Source organism: Sceloporus undulatus, chromosome 11 (assembly GCF_019175285.1).
Source record: "Sceloporus undulatus isolate JIND9_A2432 ecotype Alabama chromosome 11, SceUnd_v1.1, whole genome shotgun sequence".
Lineage (NCBI taxonomy): Eukaryota > Metazoa > Chordata > Lepidosauria > Squamata > Phrynosomatidae > Sceloporus > Sceloporus undulatus.
Genome location: NC_056532.1, coordinates 5868649 through 5894340, shown reverse-complemented (window position 1 = coordinate 5894340; position 25692 = coordinate 5868649). Strand labels below are relative to the sequence as shown.

Here is a 25692-nt window from a genome sequence, read left to right as displayed (position 1 = left end):
GAAAGGCATTCCTATTTATTCTGTTGATATTTATTGCCATCGGGTCAGTTGGGATTCATGGTGATCCTACAAGACACATTGTTCTCCCTTTTGGAAAACCCAAGTCGCAAACGCCAAAGTGAATCCGATCCTGGGAGGCACCCACTCCCCAATTGCGCCTGAAATGTACCAAAAGGAGGCCCTTCACAGTAACCCCAGTCAATGGGAATCCCCTCCAGGCCAAGAGGCTTTAGAAAGAAGAGCAACAGGTTTCAACATTTTCATGTATTTTATTCAAACAACTTTGTTAGGGAGGCTTTGGAGGAGCAGAGCCCAGGGAAGAGCGCTTCCGGCCTCCAGGCCAAGAGGTTTGCTGGATAAAGAGCCAAAGGAATGTGAGGGAGAGGAGATGCACAGATGCCATCAGCTCCAGCTTAAAAGGCAAAGGCCCCTCTCCTCCAAGAACTGGCTTGAGAATCCTCCCATCCCTCTCTTCTCAAAGGCAGCAGCGATGCCCCAAAGTAGGTGGGTTGCAAAGAAGCAGGAGACCACCGCTTGCTCAGCAAGCAAATATTCACCCACAGACCTTCCCCCTTTTGAACTGGCTCTGCCACTTGGGTGCCAGCAGGAAAGGGCAAAGAGAGTGTTGCGTATAGAGGAATGGAGAAATCTCCTTCCTAGTTCCCAGCGCACAGGACTCAAAGGTGCAGCCCATCTTTGGCTGGCATGGGCCTGGTGCCTGTGGCCTCACTTTGCAAAAGCTCCATCCACTATATCTGGGCCTCAATGAAGCTGCAGTTTCTGCCCTCCCAGTTACGTGCCCAGTTATGTGCCATGGTCCAAGGGTTTGCCCAAACCCTCCAGGCCTTGCTCCGAGACTCAAGGGTGCTGGCTCTGGAGAGATGCTTCCTCTGGGCAGGTGCAGCCCTCGCAGGCATTCTTCCCGGCTGGCTTTGCCACCTTTGCCTGCAAAATGAGGAAACACCAAGGTGAAGACAAGCAACTCTAGGATTTAGCGGATCGGCAAAAGCAAACTTTGACAGGCTTGATATGAAAGGGCACTTGTTTGTTCTGAAACAACCACAGCCCAGTTAATACATTAACAGGGAGGAGCCAGCTCCCTTGCTGGAACAGCTTCACTGGTTGCTGGTCTGTTTCCAGACAGAATTCAAAGTGCTGGCTATGCATGTCCAAAGGAGGGCAACTAAAATGGTGAAGGGCCTGGAAACCATAAAGCCCTATGAGGAAAGACTTAGGGAGCTGGGGATGTTTAGTCTGGAGAAGAGAAGGTTAAGAGGAGATATGAGAGCCCTGTTTAAATACTTGAAAGGATGTCATATTGAGGAGGGAGCAAGCTTGTTTTCTGCTGCTCCAGAGACTAGGACCCGGAGCAATGGATGCAAGCTGCAGGAAAAGAGATTCCAGCTCAACATTAGAAAGAACTTCCTGAGAGTAAGGGCTGTTCCACAGTGAAACACACTCCTTCCTCGGAGATTATAGTGGAGTCTCCTTCCTTGGAGGTCTTTAAACAGAGGCTTGATGGCCATCTGTTGGGTATGCTTTGAATGAGAGTTCCTGCATGGCAGAATGGGGTTGGACTGGATGGCCCTTGCGGTCTCTTCCAACTCTATTATTCTACGATTCATGACCTGTAAAGCCCTCTACAACTCAGGTCTGAAACAGTGTACCTTCCTGTATAAGTCTGTTCAAGTTCTTAGTTCTGTGTCCCACCACCACCACCACCTCATTTGGGAGACAACGTGGGAGACAATGGGGCCTTCTTGGTGACTGCTCCCAGACTTTGGAACTCCCTCCCAAGGGAGGCTGAGAGGGACCTTCCTTGCTTTCCTTCTGCAGCAAGTAAAAACTTTCCTATCCTGAAAGGCTTTTAAGAATTAACTGCAATGGGCTTTTAATGGTTGCATCGATTTGTTGTTGCTTGTCATGTTCTGTCTTCTAATGATTTTTTTAAAATGGCTTTAACTCTATAGATTGTTTAATTGCCTTTTAAAATTATACACAGACACACACACACACACACATAAACACACACATATATTATACTGTTTTTTAAAATCTGTTCTGGTTTTAATATTCTGCAAGCTGCTTTGAGCCCTAATATTGGGGAAAAGGCAGGATACACATCAGGAAGATAACAATACAAAAATAACAGGACTATTAATTGCCATTGTTCCAGACGGGATGTTTTCTCCGGCTTCAAAGAGCAAAGTATCTGTTTCCAAGCGCTGCTTGGTGTATGAGTCTGCTTAATGTAATAAAGGGCCATTTGGTTGGACAAGGAGGGCTGTTTCATTACTGCCAAATAAATAAATTTGATGGAGAAAAGGCACAGAATCTGCCCAGAAGCATCTCCGAAAGCTCAGGGGGCAACCTGATCCGAGTGCCACCAGGTGCCCGGACTTCTGTCTCCTCTCGCCACTCATGTCTCTTTGGCGCAGACATAAAACTGCCAAGGAGTAACGGATATGTCAGGGGGGGAAATATTAAAAGCGGGGTTCTCAAATTCAGCACCGCAACCGGCCGCTGGGGGGAGACACTGCCCTGCGCATGAAGTGCCAAGGGAGGACGCACGCGGGAGAAGTTCACTCCGTCCTCCCAATCTGATTTCTTTTTAAAGACCAATTTTCCGCGTCCAGCAGACCAGACACATTTCACAGGCAGACATCTGCGCACTTTTGGGCTTGTGATGAACCGAATGGCAGAAAAGGTGCTTTTGACACATACATGGTTTGGGGAGAATGGGAATGTCTATAACGTTCAGACATGCTTTGGTTAAAAGGAGATTGCTGCATCCATTCGTGTGTCCATAAAAATGGATGAAGGCGTCCTCCTCCCATGCCCAGAATAAAGGGAGCCTCTCACCTCTTTAGCCCTGCCCACCTTCTGGGGGTGATGGGTGCTGTGGTTGACTGTCCAGGGGCCGAGTGACTGGCTGGCATAGAAGTCCATGGGGTAGGTCTCCTGCCACTCCACTTGCTGCAGAGCCACTGCGGCCTGGAAAGAGGGAGGGATGGGGGGCAAAAAGGGGGTGAATGGGGTCCCCCAAATGACAAAGAAACCACTCCAACTTGGCAGGGTCGTCATTTTCCCTTTGCTATGTCCCTCCCAGTCCTAGAAGGGTGGCAACCAGAACTGGTGCCTCCATGCCTAGAGGATCGACTACAGAGTCCATTTGGATTGCTCTCATGGCAAAGGGGTTTTGGTCCTGGGTTCAAGTTCTTTGCTCAGGCAATGAGTTCAGGGTCCTCTCATTCAGTTTCCCTCGTACATCTGGGCTATAATCTGAAGCGCCTGCCAGCCTATTTTTTCGTCTGCCCGCTTTGCTACACAGGTCATGCCCCATTACTACTCTGGGGTCCCTTCCTCGCCAACACTTTGCCTGCCTGTATCTTTTACCCTGGAATGCATATTTATGGACCAATTTTGACCAAATCTGGTATTTAACCTGTAGCTAACCTCTTGGACCTTCCTGTATGAGTTCGGGACCCAGGATTTGAACTTTCTCCCCACCGGGGAACTAACAATCTGGGTCTTTTTTGCAAGGAAACTGGTGCAAAACATGAGAGGTAGCACCAGTCCAGACTTCTCCACTGTTCAAATCTTAACTGAATCCACTGGGAAATGTCAGCCTGGTAGGAAACCAGTGCCTGGGGTTTTCTAGTTTGGATGTCACCCTTTTTGAAGACACGGGGGCTGTTTCTTACCTCGTAGGGGGTGAGCAGCGGTTTACCAAAGGCCTCTCCCCAATCGATGGAGAGCCGGGGACACGCTATCTGTACCCACCTGCATGAAGAAAGAAAACGGGGCATGTCATATAGTGGATAGAGCAGCTGCTTTCTGCATGGAAGGTGCCAAGTTCAACCCCAGGCATCTCTGTTAAAGAGAACCCTGGAGAAAGTGCCAGAGCCCCCAAAGTGGGACTCAGATCTCGGTGGTATCCCAGCTGGTACTTACGCCTCGACGTCAGGGAAGAGCTCCAGTTTTCCTGGGAAGATCTCGGAGAGCAGGACTCGAATATAGGGCCTTCCCAAAGCCTGGAGGCAAGACTCCAAGTGCTGCAGGGAAAAGGATCAAGGCAGGGCCTTTGTGACGGCTGTGGGCTTACCCTTCCCACCAAAATCTACAAAGGAAATCCCCAGAAACCCTTCTCTTTTGCTCCTTAGACACTTGGCCTGAAAAAAAACACGATCCCAATATGCTCCTGGTTAAGGAATCTTGCTATAAAAACATTCCCGTTTAATTATGAATTTCGTTTTGCCAACCTTGCCACTAATTATTTGGGTGGTAGTTTTGGAACGGCCAGGATGTGTCTCCTGGTTGCATTGTGCGCTTGTGTGATATCCTTTCTTTGTATGCTGTGCTCCTTGTTTTCTCTCCCTGTAAGCTGCTGTGTGTGTATTTTCTGACAGAAAAAGTGGAGATATGGATCAAAAAATAAATTGCACAAATAAAAAGAAAAGGAAAGGCAGGAGTGGCAGGGAGGAATGAAAGGCAAGGCAAGGCAGGGCAGGCTCAGTCCAAGCTTCCCACAGATTGCAATGCACTGGGGATGGGTCTTTGGGCTGGGGGTCTGTCTAGCCTCACTTAGCCCAGCCTTCTCCAAGTTGTAGCCCATCAGAGCTGTTGGATGAGAACTCCCAGAATCCCCCAGCTAGCTTGTCTGCATGCTAAGATGGGAGGAAGGCTGCTAAGGCAAGTGTAGGATGTGCTAAGCTGCCTCAAGCATGTCTGCCCCCTCCATCGAATGGGCCAGGCAACCTGGTGCTCCCCAGGCCTTCAGTTGGACTTCAGTTCCCATCATTCAGGAGTGGGAAAAGAGAGAGGGAGAGGTAAGAAGACAGATAGCAAGCTGCAAAGAGGCAGGCAGGTATAGATAGATAGATATGTAGAAAAGCAGGTAGACAGACATGCAGATATAGCTAGCTAAAGATGGGTAGAGAGACAAAGAAGTTGTTAGGCAGAGAGAAGGATAGATGGATGGATGGATGGATGGATGGATGGATGGATGGATGGATGGATGGATGAATAGATAAACAGACAGACAGTTACAAAGAGGCAGGCAGGGAGACAGACAGATAGCAGATAGACAGAGATAGAGGGATGGATATCATGTGCGTGTTGTGTGCCTCCCAGTTGTTTCTGACTTATGCTGACCCTGAAGAGACCCTATCATGGGGTTTCCTTGACAAGACTTGTTCAGAGGAGGTTTGCCATGGCTTCCTCCTGCGGCTGAGAGAGTGTGACTTCTTGCTCAAGGCCAACCACTGGGTTTCCATGGCTGAGCTGGGAATCAAACACTCATTTTTAGATTCGTAGCCTAACTCTCAAACCACAATAAATATGCCTAGATAGACGGATCCATGGGGAGAGGCAGGTGGTAATAATAATAATAATAATACAATAATTTAATTAAATAGGTATAGCTAGCTAGAAAGAAAGATATACACAGAGAGAGAGTGAGAGAGCTATAGGGAAATGGATGGATAGACAGATAGGATGGGTCATGCTTGTCCCACACTTCAAAACCAATGGCTTAATGAGGATTCATTACTCTGCCCCCCCCCATTCGCTTGCTCGCTCGGCTGATGGACAGAGGCCTTAATTGCTCTGCCCTGGGCACTGCCGCCTGTGCCCAGCCCGACCTGCCCAGCTCCGCCATTCCCTCGTTAGCAGGCGCCCACTAACAAATGAGCCCAGGATAGAGAGTGAAGGGCATGTGCTGCGCCTGGATGCACCCGTCACTCCCCCAGCTGCGTTCGCACACGCACCACCCTCCTGTTGGAACCTGTTGAGTAAACCCTGGATTAACTCCACTGCAGCAGTCCCTCCCTCCTTCTCCCAAAGAGAAGCGTGCTGCAGGAGAAGGAGAGGAATTCGGACTGGATGATGGGCTCACCTGCAGGATGGCGGGGGACCCCTGGCGTCCCAAGGTCCCCAAAATGAGCCCCCACTTGGCAGCCCCCGCAGCTCGGCCAATGGCCCTCCTCCGGGATTCCTGCATGCGCTCGTGGGCATATTGCTCTCGCGAGAAGACCTTGCTGTACGGATCGTACCTGCAAAGAGACCCCAGGGATGAGGCTGTGAATTTGGGGACTGAAATTTGGGGGAGGAGGGTTCCTATTTGGGAAGTAATTCCTTCATTTTGACCCCCAAATCCCTGTATCTACAATCCTGAATCTACAACACATTGAAGTTCTCAGACTGCAACCCCCAGCATTCCTCACCACTGGCCTTGATCTAGCTCCAACAATGTCAGGAGGTGCCAATGTCTCCATCCCCTGAGTGAGATGGATGATGGTTTGGGCACCAGCTATAAGCCTCCTTCCCACGTCAGTCAACTCTTTAGACCCATGAGGACTAGAATCTCATTTTATAGAAGAGTTAAGGGCCACAGCTCAGAGGAAAGTCTCCTGTTTTGCAAAAGTAAAGCTTCCCCATTCAATGCTGGAAGAGGGCAAGGGTCACACTCTGTGCCAGACCCCAGTGACCTGTGGCTGACGGTCAGTGCTGGAAAAACTGAGCTAAGGGGGCACCCAGGATAGTGGACAGCCATCTCCCTTGTGTTTCCTTCCACAGAAGAGGCAGGTGCTCTTCTGAGCCCTGCCTGGCAAGGAAGGCTGCCCACATGCCCAACACAGTTGCATGGCAAGGCTGCCCACATGCCAAGCGTACCCACTTGGCAAGGGAGCTGGTCCGCATGCCCAATGCACCCACCTGGCAAGGAAGGCTGCTCGCAGGCCCACATACCCCCAAGGCGCATGTCCCCCTCCCCACCTCCCTCTGCCCCTTCCCCAAACGGGTGATTTGTGGCCCGGCGCTCTCGACAAAGGGGATTTTAATCAAGTTGGGTGCCAGGGCTGGGCCGCCTCCCCGGCCCATAAAGCTGCCGCTCCCTCCCACCGCCGGTTAACAAACGACCTACTCAGAAATTCAGATCCCAGCCAGCGAACGCAAGGCCCGGCCCGCCTCGCCTGAACGGCGGCGGATATTTCATCGGCATTCAGCAGCCTCATCATGGCACTTTTTATGGCCTCTGCCGGCAGCCGCAGCTGGAGGAATTTAATGGGCGCCCCACAAAACCCATTTTCCCTGGTACCTTGTCAAAATGTTTAGATTTCGGGGGAGTTAAATGGCAGATGCTCCTGGTTGGGGGACACACCATATTCCTAGACAGGCAGCAGTTCAAGCTATGAGCCTTGAACCCTCCACATTTCTGAGGTACCCAAAGGGCATCCATCCCTTCCTTCCCCATGTGACCCGCTTTGAGTCCCAGATCCCATAGACTTTCCAAATGGGAATTGTTAAGGTCAGAGCAGATATTCATAGCGAGGCACAAGACTCTGCTGTTCCTGAATGCCTTTCTCACACTTTTACTGTTGCAAAAGTAAAACTGGTACCTGTATGCCGGGATGCTGGGATTGGCGATCATGATGGACTCCAAGTGGAAACGCCCGTCTCCCAGGTACCTGCAAGAGGAAGGAGAAAATCAGGGACAGACACACAGGAGAGGGCAAAGGGATGGATATCGGTTCACTTCTGCCCTTCAGTCCCCACCAAGCCCAGCATCCCCAGTCTTAGCAAGGCAGAAAAGTGAGATTTGTGCGAGAGGTCCAAAATGCAAGCAAAAACCAACCCCGTGAGGTTGGCCACAGCTTGCTTAGAGGCTGGGTTGGTAACCAGATGCTCTAGCAATGCATTATTGGGGTGGCATTGGGGGCTGGACTAGCTGAGCCTTAGGGGTCCCTTCTAACTCTGTGGTCCTGTAATGTCAGAAAGCGTTTCCATCCGGTTTCTCCCTCTTCTATCCCAGACCTCATCCTTGAGCAAGGATTGGGAAAAGAGACCCTCCGTCAGCCAAAATGGAAGCAACCATGCGCCTGTGGGTGCCCTTCCTCATTTAGCGGGGAGAAGCCTCGGCTTCCATTTGTAATCAGATTTCAAGTCAGCAATTACCTTCCAGACTCTTTTCGCTCAGCCGCCCAAATGGAGTGAGAGGTCGGAAAATGAATTCGGACAGAAAACCTGACTAGATTTCGGCTCTAATTGGACAATGACATTTTGGAGGATCAAAGCTAATTTGTCTGTTTCTTAAAAAAGAAAAGAAGGGAAAGTTAGCTCAAGAGAGAGAGAGAGAGAGAGGGAATGAGAATGAACGACTGGCAAAAAAATGACACCGGGGCAGTCTTTGCACGGATGCTAAGTGGGACTATGGCAGAAGAAGGGGAACGTCTGGGGTGGACCTATGGAACTCAGGACCGCCAGATGTTGCTTTTCTATAGGGAAATGGATTCCAATGGCAAGAAAAGAGGTTCCATTTGAACACTGGGAAAAACTTCCTGAGGGTTAGAGATGTTTTGAGAAGTGCTTTGGAAGACGGTAGACTCTTTCTTTGGAGGCTGGATGCTTTAGCATTGGGATTTCCATCATGGCGGGGAGTTGGACTATATGGCCTTTGGGGGACCCTTCTTACTCTGTGGTTCTATGGCATAAAGTGACCAAGAAAGAGCTTCTCCCCTTGCATTCGGGGGATATGAATGACACCTGATTATGCAAATAATAATAATAATAATAATAATAATAATAAGTGGCTGAGAAAAGAAACCCCCCTGGGCATCCTCAGTGTCTCTTTTCTGCAGCCATCAGCCTTGCAAGATTTCCTTTTTTCCTAGTGAAAATGAAGTTGGATTAAGCGATTCGACATTTAAATAGGTCACTGGCCCCATTGCACAGTTTTAATATACTTTCACAAGCCCCTCCCCAAAATTCCCAGGGACTTCTGGGCTCTTTCTGGGACAATCAATCAACCAACCAATCAATAGTTTATTACGGTCATTGACCAACATATCCGGTGGGACACTCGGTGCAACCTGAGTGTAAGTGTTGGGGGGGCTATCTTACGGCATTAATTAACAGTGTTGCTTTTGGAGTGCCACTCCCATAATGCTGGGTGCAGGGCTGATGGGATTTGCATCCTCTCCTCTACTTAAGCTGGGCTGCATTGACAGGAGGAATGTGCATTGCACATTTTGGTGTGCCTGGCTTGCTTTCAGTCTGGTCCCCTCTTCTCCTCCAAGGTTTGGGGGCAGCTGGGACTGGGCCAGGGCCCCCTCCTGCCGCAGGATGGGCTGCGTTATTTATTTCTCCCCGGCCATTCTGCACGCTGGCTTTCACAGCGCATTAAGCATTTCCATTACCTCCAATAATTAGGTGCGCAGAAACTGGGGGCTCCTCTAATTCGCTGTCCTTAAAGGAAATTAATGGGGCTGCAGCGTCCGGGGGTGGGGACCATTTGTCTTCCCCAAATGCCACATTCCAGCCTCTTCGCCCCATGTCTGTCCCACCAGGCCCAGAGGATGGGATGTGCAGGACAGGTGCCCTTTTCAGAGGCTCTACCTTCCCACTGAGTGATGGGACATAGTATACAAAACATCCGGAAGGCCAAGGGGAATGGGAAGGCTGCTGTAATCAGTGGGCATCACTGTTCCCTAAATGAGGCATTCGACTGGGAAGATGGCACTCCATCAGCCCCAGCATCTGATTTTGCATTGAGCTTTGCTAAGAGGACTAGGAGCCTGAGATTCCAAAATAACTAACTGGATGAATGTCTTGGATGAGGCATTCTGCACATGCTCAGATGCCTCTCCTCCCTTTTGCAAATGCATTCCTTCTCCTGGGCGTCGGAAAGAGCAGGACGAGATCGGAACCAGGCCCCCAGCCCAGCTACTCACACAATGGCGCTGGTGTCTTGGGTCAGTCGGGGGGGCTGTGCACCCCAGCAGCTCCCCGGGCGAAAGAGGCTTGCACTGTGGGGTCTGGATGGTGTATTCGGACCTCAGCTCCTGGGCAGCAGCCTGGCAGGGAGGAAAACAGAACAGGCACCGTGGGTGGAACAGTCTTACGCTCCTATATGCCTCCACTCTCTCCTGCTCAAGAGGTAGAATGCTGCAGAAGATGGAGGTTCTACCAGTCTCAATGAGAAGCCAAAGCAATACAGGAAGGTCCTGCAAAAACCTTCCATGCCCAAAGTGTAGAGACGATGGGGACTGTAGTCCCCTGGAGGGCTTGCAAGGCACACAGGCCAGCTCTCCCAACCCGGGTGGCAATGCAGCCCAGCATCTCCAAGAACCAACTCCGACATGGCATCAATTAAAAGCCCAGGCAGCAAGAGAAGGAGGACCAGCTGCTGTTTAACGCTTCAAGGGCGCCGTATTTAGACAGCCACTGGGGGGCATGAGGTGCCCCCCATCCATCTCTGCCCATCCAGGCGGGCGCCCCCTCCCCATTCCCTGCCAGCCTGCCTCCCGATTCGCACACGGAGCGCTACTGTTGTCTGCTGTCTGACATTAACAGAGTGCTTTCCCTCTTTGGGGCGAGGAAGGGGGGGAAGAAGCCAGAACATCGATCCAGCGATGCACAGATCTGGAGAATTAAAAACTGGGAATTGGGGGGAGGGGGGGACGATGGGGTTGAGGGTCCTTAAACGAAACAGGAGTTCTTGCAAGGCAGCAGCTGCGAATCCTGAACCCGATGCCAAGGGAGGGAAGGAAGGGAGCTGGAGATGCGCCCTAATTTTGGGTTGCTTTGCAAAGTTTCATCCTGGCTAACTGGACTTGGCTGAATTTAATTTATACCTTTCACTACGGCTGCATCCGCACTGCAGAAATAATCTAGTTTGACATCACTGTCTGGGGGCTTACCTGAAGGGCCGAGACGAACTGGACAGTGCTGACCAGGGCCAGTTTGGCTCCGGGGGTGAAGTTGAAGCGGAGGGTCTCCACAAAATGAGCCACGTCGATCTTGATGTCCACAAAGACGTAGAGCATCTGCAGTCCCTGCGCGGAGTCAATGGGGACTTTTGGAAATGGGTCGGAGGGGAGAGAAAAAGGAAACATTTGTTTCTATGGGGACACCAGAAATTGGGGGGGGATCAGACCCCCATCGGCTCAGAGCTGGCCAAGGGGAGCGCCCTCTCATTTCAATTTTACCCATAGTTGAAACATCAATACCCAAGTTTGGGGAAGTGATATTTATTTATCTATTGTTGGATTACAGCTCCCAACATCCCCCCGCCAGCCATTCAGGATTCTGGAAGCTGTAGTCCAAAAGGAGGACATCCCTCTCCTTTGCAAACACTGATCAATGCATCACGCAGACGCAAGGAATCTGGGCCTTCTGTGCCATGGCACCACACTGGTGAAATGTCCTCCCATGGGGGCACGGCTGGCACCAAAACTGGGCTCCTTTAGGCCCCAAAGCAAGCTCTTTATTGAAGCCTTTGTTACGTGTGCATATACAGAGTTTTAACTGTTTTAGCCTTTTCCACTCCTTTTTTTACCTGGTGATTCATTAATGTCCCATTTATCCTATTGAAACCATTGTCAGAATGGTCTGAATGGACCACTTCACATCAGCCACCTCCCTTTCCAAGCCATTTGGAATCCATCCATCCATCCATCCATCCATCCATCCATCCATCCTCCTAACTGCTTTGTTTCCCTTCCTTCTTTCCCCCATCTCCTTCCCTCCCTTTCCTTTTCCCCATTCTTCCTCCTTCCTCCTCTCCTTCCTTCATTCCTTCTCTCCCTCCTTTTCCTACCTTCCTACGTTCCTCCCATTCCTTTCTCTCTCTCTCTCTCTCTCTTTCTTTCCCTTGCTTCCTTCTTTCTTCCCTCTCCCCCCTTTTCCTTGTTTCCTTCCCTTTCCTTCCTTCTCTCCCTCCTTCCTCCTTTCCTCCCTCCCTCTCTTTTCTCCTGCCACCTGCCAGAAACTGGGTCAAGGGCTCCAGGTCTGCTCCTGCCGCCCTCCTGGAGCTGACACAGATCAGGCAGATCTTCCACAACTCCTAAAGAAACCCAAAAGCCATCGGCTTTTTCAAAACGTTTGGACTCCAGATGCAGAAATGGAGTCACGGTTCTTTGAGCACCGGCAGAGAAAAGGCAAATTTGGAGCCGGTGCGTCAGGGAGCATCGTTTCCCAGAGACTCTTTGCTACGCAAAACTCCGGTCCTTTTTGCCAAAATAAAGAGAGCCCTAGGGGAAAAAACACATCTTTCTTTATGCACACAGAGCCTCCCTGGGGAATAGGAAGCCCGCCTTGCCAGTGTCTAAGAAAAGGAGCCTCCTCTTGCAAGAAGGTTCACACGGAGCAGAAGGCATAATCTGGAGCGCTTTCTAAATGCTCCTGGCTGGCGTCTTATCATTTTCCAGGCCAGCAAAAACACCCCTGGCTGGAAATGGATCCCCCCCAAGTCCTGCGACACTCCTGCAGTGTTGGTGCAATGGGGCGCCCTTGGCCAAGGGAGGAAAGGAGGCCTAGACAATGCTACCTCCTTCTTTCCTGCCCTGCCCCACTGCTGTAGGTCTGAAGCTCCATCTCATGACAGCAAGAGAGGAAGGCACTGCTTTATGCTTCCCACTTTTTTTTTGGAGGGGGGGCTCTGCCTGTGCATTGAAAAGCCCACACCCCCACTTACGCCAGGCACTTGGGACCCCAAGTGGGTAAAAGGACTCTTTGGACCACCATTTGCACCGCCCATCAAAGTATTGAAGGAACCAGAAGCACCAGAAAGAGGGTCCTTTTTTGGGGGGGCTGCCCTGCCTAGACCCTCCCCACACCCGCCAGGGTGATGCCTTCCTCCATCTCTGCCCGCCATCGCCCACCCTGGGTCCCCTGTCCCAGTGATGCTCCTTGGATGCCCCACTAAGGATGCCCTGGACCAGGGAGGCAGCAGGCATTGTAGCGCCCAGACCTTCCTCCTTTTGCTGCAGGAGGAAGATGCTGCTGCTGGCAACCCCCCTTCAACGCCGCCCCTCCTGCCCGCTCTTCTGCCTTCCCTTTCCCTGTTATTTTGAGCCGATTCCATCCTGGGTGGACTTCAAAGTGAGCAGCATCTGGGACAGCCGCACTGTTTCCATGGCAACGGGATCCAGAGTACCGTTCCGCCTTGGGAACCAGGGAGGGAGGCAGGGAAGGAGGAGGCAGCCGCAGCAGCCAGGAGGAGGATGCTCAGGCCTCCGCTGCCACCCCTCCCTCCCTCCACCTCCCGGCACCCGCCCAGCAACAGGGCCAGCCCTTGCACTCTCTCAGCATCTCTCACACACGGCACACGCCCCTGGGCCCAGACCTGCCCAGGGGTCTTGTGAGCAAGGAAGCATGGATGCATGCCCCTCGCCCCCCCCCAGCAATGGGGGCACTGCCCCTGGGAGGGCAAAGGGGAATACTGTATATAGGTTGCAAAGACTGTATTTGTAGCATACATAAACAAGTACCAAACTTATGTAAGATTCGCCATTGCCTTCCCCTGAGGAGGTTGAGAGAGTGTGACTTATTGCCCAAGGAGTCCATGGCCAAGCAATATAAAGGAGCCGTTGTTCCCCTCCCCTTGGGTTCCTCCATTTCCAGCTCTCCTCCTCTTCCTCCTCCTCTCTTTGCAGCCCCCCATCCTTCCCCCTCCAGCCCCGTTTCCTGGCGGCAGGAGAGAGGCATCGTTGGAGGTCCCTGGAGTGTTTTGGCTGCCCTTTCCCAAACCTTTCCAGCTCGGCAAGATCCCCTTTTTTCCAGAACGATACACAGCATGCAAAGCATGGCCGCATCTCAGAGTTTTATAAGGGCAGCAGGAGGCGGGCGGGTGGTTGTATCTCCCTTTCATTTTCTAACCAGGCTCAATGTGGAACCTGCTTTTTCATTCCAGACACTGCACCCATTGCTGGGCGAGGGGGCATTTTCATCTCCCACCAGCCCCAAAGCCCTTTGCTGGCCACTCGCGGCCACCTCAGATCCCATCATCTTCCATGCAAGGCTTGGGTTAATGTCTGGGTGAACTTAGCATCTGCTTGCACTGGATCTTCCCTGGCATTTTTATGGGCATCCTTGCCAGTTTGGGGTGGGCATCCTTTTTTTGGTGAAGCTCTATACAATTCTGGAATAACCTGGTGCCTATAGCAAAAGTCAAGGCAGACAAGACTTGCTCGCTCTTGGGCCAAATGCTGACCCACAAATGGCCAGGGATCCTTGGACTTTGGGGCAAATACCAGGCTGGGTCTGACCGACTGGGCGGCAGAGGGACTCACCAAGGCAGCTGTGGCCGTAATGCACCAAGAAGTCGGCTCCCAAGGCTCGGGCGGTGAAATCGTCCACGCAGCATGCCCCGTAGGTCACATCCCCCATCACAACGGCCTCTGCTCCCGTGAATCTGCATGGGCAAAAAGAACAAGGCATGGAGTGAACCCGGGTTTTGGCCACCCCTGAGTCCTGAGATACCCAGCTGGACCTGGGAACCCCAGGTTCAAGTCCTCCCACCCTGCCCTGTCCAAACACTTGGCTTCAAGGAAGCCCTCCTCCTCTTGGCCTCAGTTTCCCAGCTGGGAAATGGGAATAAATTCCTCCTGACCCTGATAGGTGCCCAGCCTGGTTGGAGTGCTGCAGAAACAACGAACACCAGTCCCACTCTCTGTGCAGAAGATGGGCAGAGGGTCCAGGGAAGGGGGTGACCACAAATAGAAGGGCAACCCAGGGGAAAGGGCTTGGCCAAGCGAGCCGGCCGGGCCACGCTCCCTCCTCGCCACGCCGCCAGAGCACCGGCTACTCTGGAGATGTCAACATGATTAAACTGGAGTGTGCTAATCCACCTCTTCAATTGGAGAAAGCTGTCTGCAATTCAGGGGATTAGGCGCTCATCAAAATACGCGTCCGGCTTTCCAATGTGCCGCACTGGTGGCGGCAGAAACAGGAGGCAGAAGGGGTCCAGTGCCCAGGGCAGGGAGGGCACACAAAGCCCCATGCCCCTCAGCCTGCCCCACCAGAGAAAGGGCAGAGAGACCAACAGGGAGCAGAGGAAATAGGTAGGCAGAGGTGTCTCCTTGGAGGCAGAGGAGCCCCAATCCACCAGGCAGGGCAGGGGAACAGCACAAGCTAAGGTTTCACACTGCCAGCCAATTGCAGTGGCCAACGTTTCACCTTCCGGGCTACAAGGATCCTGGCCCGGCCCACCAACTTGGTTGGCAGACGTTCAGATTTGCAGGGCACTTTCTCTTGCGCCCAGAAAGGGAAAACTAAGGCAGGGTGAGAATGAGAGAGATGGAGCACATCTACCAAAATGAAGCAACAGTGATAAGAGAGGCATGGGAGTTGGGAGTCCAAAAAGGAGAACTTTGGTCCAAACCCTGCTCCATTTCCAGATGAAAGATCTCACCACAAAGGCCCAAGAGACAGACATTGGGGCTTTGCACGCAGAGGCGCTTGTGCATTTCCAAGGCTTGCACTACCTTTCAGAAAGCACTGTGAACCAAATAAAAATCTGTGCGGAGGCATATCCTCAGCGTTTCTCAAATTAAAAGCAGAGGTGGCTGAATTGGCCTCTTGGGGAAGGCATCCCGAATTCAAATTAGTACGAATTATTTCTTAGGCCGTCCCAAAACACCAGAAAGGCTGTACAAGCTTTGGAGATCTCCAAGTCTCTTAATCAGAGACAATGTCACACGAAGCAATGGGGATACTGACCTTTCACTTCACTGTTTGGAGAGAAAAAGAACCACACTAGCTCATTTTGGTACCCAAAGGAGCAAGGAGTCCTGTGGCACCTTGAAGACTAACTCATTTATTTTGGCAGAGGCTGGACTGGAAGCCACAAAACCTTCTATTAAATAGCCAGGCTAGTCTGAAAAGATGCCGTGGGACATTTGCCTTCTTTCAACACTTGGCATCAGGTTCTTTCTGCCTCCTGCCAACCTCCATGCCAGCCCAGTTTGCTTTTTGTAACCCCTGATGAAGAGATCGGTGGACCTCCAAAGCTCACACACAATCGCAATTCTTCCTTCACACTCCTTTTATATCTGCATCTTATTATCTTTCTGAGGAGGTCTACACTGGTTTGATGGGGTCTTTTTCAAGTGAGCTCCCTGTGGTGCCCAGCCACAAAGTCTGACTGCAATGAGTTGCCCCCATGATGCGCAGGGACCCCCATGGAGCTACCATTCCCTCCGTCTACGTGGAGTTACCGGGCACCATCGTCTAGCGGAGCGCCAGGCGGGCACCTGGTGATGGGGGACTCCCTGGCTCCTGCCACCCTTCGCCACCCTGGAGCACAGAACCCTGTGCGTTTCGGCTTGTGCTGCTGCCGCCACCGCCGCTGGCCGCTCCTCGGCACCCGTCAAATGTCACGCGATAAACAGATCATTAACTCTGATTGGAAAGGGCCGGAGGGCACCGTTCTGCTAACAGACTCTCGCAGCCGCAGCAGCCGCTGCCATCCCTCCCTGTCTTGCCTGCGCATGAGAGACGCAAAGAGAGGCTGGCGGGGGGCACAAAGGGGGCTGTGGGGCAGGAGGGGGGTCTTGCATTTCTGTGATGAGAGGGGAGAGGAGGTCTACATATCCCAAGGACATTGCACTGGAGAAAAGCCTTGGAAAAGACCGGACCAGTAAAAACAAAGGAGGATTCTCACTCACCACCCTGTGCACATGCAAACACTGTGCATGGATTGAGCATGGGAGTGTTGCATTGACAGAAGCCCAAATCCAGCTGAGTTGAGGGGGGAATCATGCTATTCATGTTCCATAAGCCCCACAGCCAACCTCACTGGGGGAAAATGGGCTTCCCCAAACTATCCTACAGAATAGGGAGGACAGATTTGGGGCGGGTTGCGATAAAGCCAGCCCTCAACTTCATCCAGACTCACAAGATGCAGAAAAAGAGGAGGGAAGTGGTGACTCTGAGCATGTGCAAAGTGATGCATTTCTGGGATAATGAAACAAAAATGGGAAGGAACTTTTCCAGATCCAAGGGCGGCTCTAAATCCTAGGTCCCATCAGTGTGGGGGTAGAAGCCAGATGGTCACTTTCTTTACACCAATACTCCCAGAATCACCCAGCCAGCAAAGGGCAGGAGTCTCTTGAGTCCTGTGCCACTGCAAGAGAGAGTCAGCATGGTTCACCCCATCCGCTGCCAACCATGGGTGTTGCTATACTGTAATTATTAATGTTAATATGGCCATGCTCAACCTCTCACCAAAAAGATGGGTTCTGATGCCCACCAAAGCCCACTAATGACACATGGGGGAAAGGGGGAGCTGAGGAAAGAGACCCTAATGAGCCTCCTCCCCCAGCTCGCAGGCCCACTGCCCCTTTTGCCCTTGGCACAATGAAATGCGAGATGCTCAGCAACGGAGGAGGACCGTTTGATCTCAGTTATCTCCCATTCCTGGTTCGTTTGCAAAACGGGGGGGGGGGGAGATGGAGGAATCTTTTAAGTTTTTCCATTGCTGCTCGCTCGTTTCATGCTTGGCATCTCTGTGCCAGCCCAGAGACATCGCCATGCTTGGCAAGGCATAGTGCCAATTGGGGGGGGGGGTGGGGGTTGAGGCATGTCGCTGTTTGCTTCAAGCTGCCAATCCATGTCAGTTCTATGCTACTGTCCAGTTTCCAGTCCCAACATGGGAAGGAAGGAAACAATCTTGTGCGCCCATGGAGCCCATTCTGCAAGAGCATCAATTCCATGAGTTGCCTACAAAAGGCGAAATCATGGCAGCGCCCAGACCCTCCTCTATCTCCTCCTCCTCCTCTCCTGATGAGGAGGGGGGCTTCTGTGTAATGCAAGGTAGATCGCGCACCCATCCCTGCCATGTCCCCCCCCCTCCCACCTCACTTATGGCCTCCTAATATTTCCTGGGCAGACATCTCAGGAAGAAAACATTTAATATTAAACATGGGGAAAGCAGGAGGAGTGCCGGGAGGAGGGGAAGAGAATTGTGGGGAGGGGGTGCCAGCGTATACCCGGCCCTTTGAACGCTCACGGTGGGGGGGGGGCTCGCCAGGATGCTCCTCTGCATGGCAATTGGCGCAGGAGCTGCAATGTGCCGCCCCAGTTGAAGGCGCACAATGGCAGAAGGGAGACCCCCACCTCCCTAGTCTGCCTGCCCCCCCCTTGCACACTAGTGATGCTCTTTAAAGTGAAGGCAGAGGGGGAGGGGCTTTTCTCAATGCATAAGGAATGCAAAAGAGCCAGCGGTGTTTCCAATTCCCCATCGATAGCATCTCTCTTCTAGTGGGTTTTTTTTTGGGGGGGAGGGTGATTAAACAGGAAAGGAACTATACTCCCCCCATGCCAACCTAAGCTCTGTCCTGACCCCTTTTGCAGAACAGCGGAGGAGAGGTTGCACCGAAGCAACCAAGGACTCTGCCAGGAGAAGGAAAGGCTCAGCATTCCTTTCGGAGCCTTCCTTGATATTTAATTGATTTGAAGAAAGAGAGAGAGAAAAAGAGGAGAGAAGAAGGCCAGGGAACAAACCTTTGCAGTTTTTAAAGCCTGGCAAAGTTTTGTATTACTCCCACATACGGACACCCCCCACTGAATGGTTGGGACTTTTCCACCTTTGTTCAAGCAATATCTGGCAGAGGTCCGGCATGGAGCATAGCCAAGGGTTAGGGTTACTTTCAGCCAGGTGTATAAGCACATGTGAAACATACAAATGAATTTTGTTTGTTCAGAATTGGTCCCATCTCCAAGATGTACATTATGCAAACACAGGTACCCCCCCCAAAAAAAATCCCAAATACCTCTGGTCCCAAGCATTTTGGATAAGGGAGATGCAACTACACAACTGTAAGGTGCTTGCATTTCTCTTCCCTACAGAATGTCCTTGTCGCCCAGCAGGGGGAAAGAGGACCCCCCCCAAACCCCTGAATAGACCCTGTTATGTCTATCGTGCCCTTCAGGTGTTCTGGGACTACAACTCCCATCTCTCTGACCACTGGGGCAACCCTCTTGAGGTCCCCAGTGGAGACATTCTGGATTTGGGGGGCTTGGAAATAAGCTTCCTTTAAACATGGAGGTTCTCATTAGCACCCCCAGGAGAGAGGGTGGGAGGGTGGGCAACCTGCCAAAGGAAGGGCAGGTGGGGGCTGGCATTATTTTTTGGAGGAGCATCAATTCCATCCTTCCTTTCCTTCCCTCTCTCTCTCTCTCCTCCTCCATCTTTGTCTTCCCAGCAACACAGAGGCCAAAGTGGGGGGGGGATGAGAGGGAAGGGAGGGTTTTTTTGGGGGGGGTGAGGCTCATCCCAGCAGAGGGAAGTCACGCTTCAGGTTTCATTCAGATAAAAGGATCGCCATAATCAGCTGCCTTGAAGTCTGAGACATGAAAGGGAGCCCCATGCTGGCAAAGAAGAGAGGAAGAGAGGGAGGAGAGAGAGAGGGAAAGAAAGAGTGGGGGGCTTCCTTAAGAGTGGTGGGGGGGAGAGAAGCCAGAAAGGTTGGGGGGCTGGGGGTTCCCCCTCCTCTCTTCCTCCTCCTCCTGGGGAGTCAAGAACCCGTTTGCAGAGGAAAGGCTTGGGACCCCAACTCACCCCTGCAAAGGCTCTATGCCCCTAACTGGGTGGGGAGGGATCCCCTTGTTGGCACGGGGGGGGGGGTTGGGAAGAATGACCCCCCCACACACACACAGGTGGACTCCCCCCCAATATGCCAAGGAAGGATAGGACACACACACAAACAACCAAGGTTGCAACACGGTACACGCCTGCCCCCAACTCCCACTGGGAAGACCTGGGTTGAGCCAGGCATACGCACACCTCCCTTTCTCATCCTCCGCACTGCCAACCCCCAGACCACAGATCAAGGCAGCCGGTTAGGGGATCTGGATGACAACTCCCATCTCCCCAGTATGCATGCAATGCAATAATTGGGGGAAGGTAGTAGTGTCTCGTCTTTCTGCTTGCCCTTCCCCTTCTGAAAGATGACTGGCAAAACATACACAACAAGGAAGAGAAGATGTGTTTGCTTGCCTTTTTAAAGATGGGGGCAATATATCATATCAATCAATCAATCAGAATGCAACCCCTTCCAAGAAAAAGCCACCCTGAAGACAGAGACTTTGCAAGAGGAGTGAGTCAACCTGAAGCTGGATGAGCATCTCTTAGATTCCTGCACAGCAGTAGGTTGGAATAGATGACCACTGGGGTCCCTTCCGACTCTACAAGGATGGTTTGCAGCCGCTGTGGGCTCAGGAAGAGGGATAAAAGCCAGGCCAAGCCCTGTGGCCCCCAGCACCTTCTATGGGGTGAACTGGCATCTCCTCACCAGAGGCTCTTGCCATCCCTGCCCTCCCCACGGGGCATGGGGTAGGGGTGAGCAGAGGGGTGCCAGGCCCCCCTTCTCTTTCTTTCAAAGGCCTCTTTCAAAGGAAAGTGGGGGGGAGCAGATGAGCCCACAACGTTTCAAATGGGAAGCAGCGCTGCAAAAAGTCAGAGATGCCCGGAGGCTCTGCAAACCCGCGTCAGTTGCATCACACTCGCAGGGAAAATGTGGCACATCCTGGCACCTCACCCCCTCTGCCTTCACCCGCGCATGTGCACACACTCCCCCAAACAGGACCTGACTTTGGGGTGCACAGAGACACCCCTCAATGCCCATGCACCCCCAATGGCCTCCCCGTTTCCTACTCACCTCTCAACAATATCGGCAAGGGTGCAGGCAAACATCAGGAGGCCTTCGGGCATCTGGAGGGCCACTGAAAGAACAAGGGGCCGGGATGGGGGGAGAAAAGGGGAGCCACATCAGGAGAGGAAAGCTTGCTTGCGCACAGACCCCATCGAAACCTGAGCACACCCCTGGCTCCCAAAGGGGCAAAGCAAGATCCTGGGGTGCGACCCTGCCAACCCCAAGAGCCGGATGTTTTAGCTCCGGCACCTCTTCTTTCATGCGCGCTGAACATGCACCTGGAAAGAGACATGCACCAGAGCAGAAAAGGCTGCAGCAGGACTTGAACCCCAGAACTTTCGACCTCTCTTTCTCTCCGTATCTCTCTGCCTGGCCCACCTCACAGGTTTGTTGTGACAATAAAGTAGGGGGTGCTATCATCTCTCCCTTTTCCTCTTAGTAGCTCATCTCTCCAAATGTTTTGCTTCGAGTCCTATACTCACCTGTCAAAGAGGGAAGGTGGGAGGTTACCATACCCATGGACAACTGTCCAAATGTCCTGGCCAAGAAGTCTGGGTCGGCTTTCCAAAATCAGATCCAACTCTTGTCATGTAAACATAATGCACTTGCTGAAATCCAAGTGTGGAGGCCAAGCTGTCCTGAGTTCAATTCCAGGCAGCATCTCTAGGTCAGACTAGGAACAGAACTCTGCCTGGAAGACCTGATCTGCTGCTGCCAGTCAGTGTAGACAATACTGAGATAGATGCAACAGTGGACTGGATATCAAACCTCTTTTTGTGAGCTTCATATTTAAAACTAACTAGGCATTTGAGACGTTGATGACTAGAATCTTCTCTTAAGTGAGATGATAGTGGTTCAGTGGCAGAAAGTTAAAGGGCAAGAAGCCTTAGCCAGGAAGGAATGGACTCAGACTCCTTGACCCATTTCAACAGGAGACTGGCTAAGCCCAGTTTTGGCCAACCTCAGGTTGTCTGGAGAAGTTGGACTGCAGCTTCTAGAATCCCCCTGCCAGCTAGCTGCAGGATTCTGGGCACTGCAGTCTAAACATGTTGGTCCACAGCTTAGCTAACTGATCTCAAGAGGCCCTAGCAAGGAATAGCCACCCCTTGGAAGGCTTGGCCACTCTGCCAGGCTGCGCTCAGGCAAAAAGCGTCTGTCCATGGCGCTCTGCCTCCGCCACCCGCCTCGTCTGCTCTCATTACCCTCCTGATGGGCAGCCGCTCATTGGGCCGACGCATAGCTTGCAGGGGGTGGCCAATGCCTGGCTGCCTCCTGGCGTGGCACAGACAGAAACCAGTCAGTGGGGTACAAGGCAGACTGCAAGGAGACGCTGCACTGCAAGTTCCCACCAGGCAGGAATGGAGTCCTGTAGAGCCGCTGCTACCAGTCACGGTCAGCACTACTGGGCCAGATGGACCCACCCCACCAAGGGTCGGCTCCCTGGGTTGCCAACTCCCCCATCAGCCCAATTTCTAAAGCTAAGCAGAGCCAGTTCTGGTGGTTCCTGGGGTGGAGGAGAACAAGAAGGGAAACCCAGAAATCTTCAGGACAGCTCTGTTGACCAGATGCCCATGAAGGACAAGGAAGGGCCACTCACCCCGCCTGGCCTTGGCCTGCCGGATCCGCCACACCGTTTTGTAGACCTCAAAGTTGTAGTTGTGGGGGAGAGACCCCACAGCCGCCTGGAGGTCCGGGTCGGACAGGATCTCTGGGGGGATCTGGTGAGCCACTCGGCGGGGGGTCCTACGAGGACCTGGAAGGGGAACATGAAAGTGCAGATTTAAGAACAAAGTGCTGGCAACTAACAGGTCCAAATCCCTGCTCAGCTGTTAAACTTTCTCCGCAACCTTGAGGAATGTCCCTTATCCCTCTCTGCCTGACCTACCTCACAGGGCTGTTGTGGCAATAAAAAATGCACTGAAGCCAACCATGTGGAGCTCCTGGGAGGAAAGGATGAGTACATAATATAAATGTAGATGGTGGTGTTTTGAGGTTGCAAATTTAGGGACAAACCGTTGGCAAAGAAGAAGGAACTTGCTAATACTTGAAGGCGGAGGGAGACCCCCTCCTCGCCAGCCTGGCTCAGAGATGCCCATCTGGCGTTGGCATGCGTTGCTAAAATAGTCTCCCTCCCCTCCGCCAATTGCCGGGAGTGAGGCTCGTGTGCCCCACAGAACCAACAAGGGGCTAAATCCAGAAGGGGCTGAGTCACCCCCCGGGGTTTGGGTGCTGGCACCCTCCCACAAACCAGGGGGGCGTCGTGGGCGGAGGTGTCCCGAAAGGCCAGGTGGGCACCAACGCGTCAACGGGAACGAGGGAGAGCACAGATTGCGCTGCTCACACTCATGGCGCTTATGTGTGTGTGTGCATGCGTGGGGCTCTCGCACAACCGGCACCCATGAATCAGCTGCTGGGAGGGGGGCAGTGGCAGATTTGGTGTGTGTGGGGAAGGGGTGAAAGTGAGAGAGGATTTGGGTGGGAGCCCAATCTAGGGGGGCTGCATGAGTGACTGAACCCCTGCCCCATTGATGGGATGAATGGGGAAGCAGGAGGAGGAGGGCAGGCACTGAATCATGCGCTGCTTTGCTCACTCACAGGTCTCCTCGCAAGCAAGCTGTTGGGGCAGATGCCACTGGAGGGGCGGGGATTGCTGGGACCAAACCACAGTCTCTGCCACAGCCTCACTCTCTGAGCCTTGGGAAAGCCACACTGGCAGCTAGAATTATGGGATCACAAGGTTGGGAGGGACCCCCAAGGGCTATATAGTCCAACCCCATTCTGCCAGGCAGGAAGACACAAGTCAAGCACGCCTGAGAGATGCCCCCCCAACCTCTATTCAAAGGCAGGAGAGCCCACCACCCTCCGAGGGAATCTACGGTGGTCCCTCCACCTTCGCTGGGATTTGGGGCACGGGACCCCTGTGAAAGTGGGGAAACACAAATAACAAAACCCTGCATTTTGCTTTGATACAAGAGATGAACCCTCGAGGAATGCCTAGGTCCTCCAGTGGAACTCAGTGGCCAACGCTGGCCAGAGGCTGACCCTGGAATTGCGCAGAAGGACCTACAATGCCCAGAGGCCTCCAAGTCTTCCAGTGTAACTTCTGGGGGACCTAGAGATCCCACTGTCCCCAGCTGGCCTTCGTGGGGTCTGGGCCTCCAAAGGGCAGCCAGGGCCACAGGGGCTCTGCCTAAGACCAGCCCCCTTTGCCTCCACTGCCCCCCTTGCTTTGTTTTTCTAGAAACTCTGGGAAACTTGGGAGTACAAGTTCCAGAAGCCCCCACCCGAAGAGGCCTAGACTACATCTCCCATAATCCCTAGCACACTGGGAGCACAGCACCCATAGCCCCACATCCAGCCCAGCTGGGATGATGGAGATGGAGGCGATGGAAACTACGTTTCCCAGAACCCCCCTCTGCGCCCCATTTCCCCCAACAAGCCCCACCGGTTGCCCGGCTTCGCCCCTCCTTGTCGGGGCAGCAGGGGAGGCAGGCCCCCGAGCCCTGGTCCTGGGCGGCCTTGGCAGGAGCAGGGCCTCCTTCCCTTCCGCCTCCCTTCTGCTCCTCCATGGCGATGACAGCGGCAGCAGCAGCAGCAGAGCCACGTGGAGCCCAGAAAGGCATCGCCAGCCGAGCGCCGAGGCCCAGAGCCAGGCCAGAGCAAGCCAAGGCCGAGCGCCTCGATGGCAAGCAGGGCAGCAGCAGCAGCAGGGCAAGTGGGCGATTCGAAGGCAGGGAGAGCAGCAGGGCTCCCTCGGCTCCAGCCCCTCTTTGGGCCCAGGCAGGCGAGAGGGCCTCTGCGCAGGAGCAGAGGGCAAAGCCCTAAAGTACTCACAGCTTGTGTAGTTGCTGCTGTGGTTGTGTGCCTTCAAAGCGTTTCTGACTTAGGGCAGCTCTAAGGCACACCTATCAAGTTTCTTCCGAGGGGCTTTGCCGTTGCCTTCCCCCAAGATCACCCCCACAACCTCCGACAGAGATTGGGAATGGGGCACGCGTCAGTCATGAGGAAGAGTGTGCCCCAATGTGCCAGGCACAGAGACTGCGAAGAAGGAGGGCAACATACTGCCTCCTCTCCTCTCCATGACTTTTGCCCCTGGAGCAAGCTGAGCTCAAAGGACAAAAGTGGGAAGAGGAGAGGGAAATCCAGACATTTCAACAGCAGCTGAGAAAGTGGGAGACCAAAGGGGTAACTGGGATTGCCCCAGTTACCTTTGGGGCCTTTGGAGGGCAGGCATTGCACAGATGAAAACCAGGACATGTGTGGCCAACTGATATCACAGCATGGTTCAGATGGCCAAAGGTCTTGAGGAGGAAGGACAGACAAGCTGGGAGAAGCCACAGCCCTTTGCTTTTGCCGCAGCTAGATTCCTTCTCCTCCTCTCTGTCCCTCCATGCCCTCAGGTTTAGGAAGGGAATAAGGCATGGCATGGAAGGGGGAAAGGATGGGGAGGGAAGGGGAATGTTTGATATTCTCAATGGGACAGGAATGCCACACAACCCTTCCTCCAACAAGGGGGATTGGGTGGCATTCCTTATCATACCCCATTTCCCCAGTTCCTGCCATTTTGCCGCCCGGATCGGTCTCTGCATCTGCCCCCAAGTCGCCCCCTAATTTAATGGCCATGAGTTTCAAAGGGTTATCTAATACTAAGAGGTGCTTTCAAAGCACTCCTTGCTTCTCCCGGGAGGCTCAGGCAAAAGCAAACCGAACGGCAGCAGCCTCTCCTGCCTTGTCTCTTCTCCCTCTTTGGTCACTTCTGCCCTCTTGATCGCTCTCTGGCATTTATTTCTGTGAGGCACATGTGAACACACCTTGGAGGGGCTGTCTGACTTCCGGCGACTCCATGAATTCTTCGATTTTTAAACTGCCTTTCTTCTTATGGAGGACCGAGGGCAGCCACTTGCACCTGGAATGAGGAAGATGGAAGCGTTACTCTCAAAAAGTGGTTTTGCGGACTCTGGTTTTGGGGGAGCTTCAGTTTACTGGGAAAGGCTGAAGATGCAGCAACCGGCCCATTGCATTCTTGCTTTACTTTATGCACTTGGGAAGCACCATTATGGGGCAAAGCTGCTGAGGTTCCCTGCCTCCCAAGCCCCACAATCTGGGCCTGCTTTGGGGGGCAGCCTTCTTTATCCCCCTGCCTCCCCATCTCCTTGCATTCTTGCCTGGTTCCTGCAAGGATCAGGCGAAAGACAGGCACTTTGGGGGCCTAGGGAATGGCACAGCCCAGGGGCACCCCATTGGATTCCTTGTCCTCTGC

The 25692-nt window shown here is 52.9% G+C and overlaps 1 protein-coding gene across 1 annotated transcript; it reads right to left on the bottom strand.

Annotated features, from left to right (window-relative positions):
• On the bottom strand, positions 1-24033 carry DPH1 (diphthamide biosynthesis 1). Its single transcript, XM_042442726.1, is given in 13 exon segments — positions 1-945; positions 2863-2994; positions 3705-3783; positions 3955-4055; positions 5897-6053; positions 7398-7466; positions 9729-9760; positions 9762-9851; positions 10698-10852; positions 14070-14191; positions 20439-20502; positions 22030-22185; positions 23878-24033. Coding segments are annotated over 13 exon segments (1368 nt in total). The 5' UTR covers positions 24002-24033; the 3' UTR covers positions 1-858.
• Between the last annotated feature and the right edge of the window lie 1659 nt (positions 24034-25692).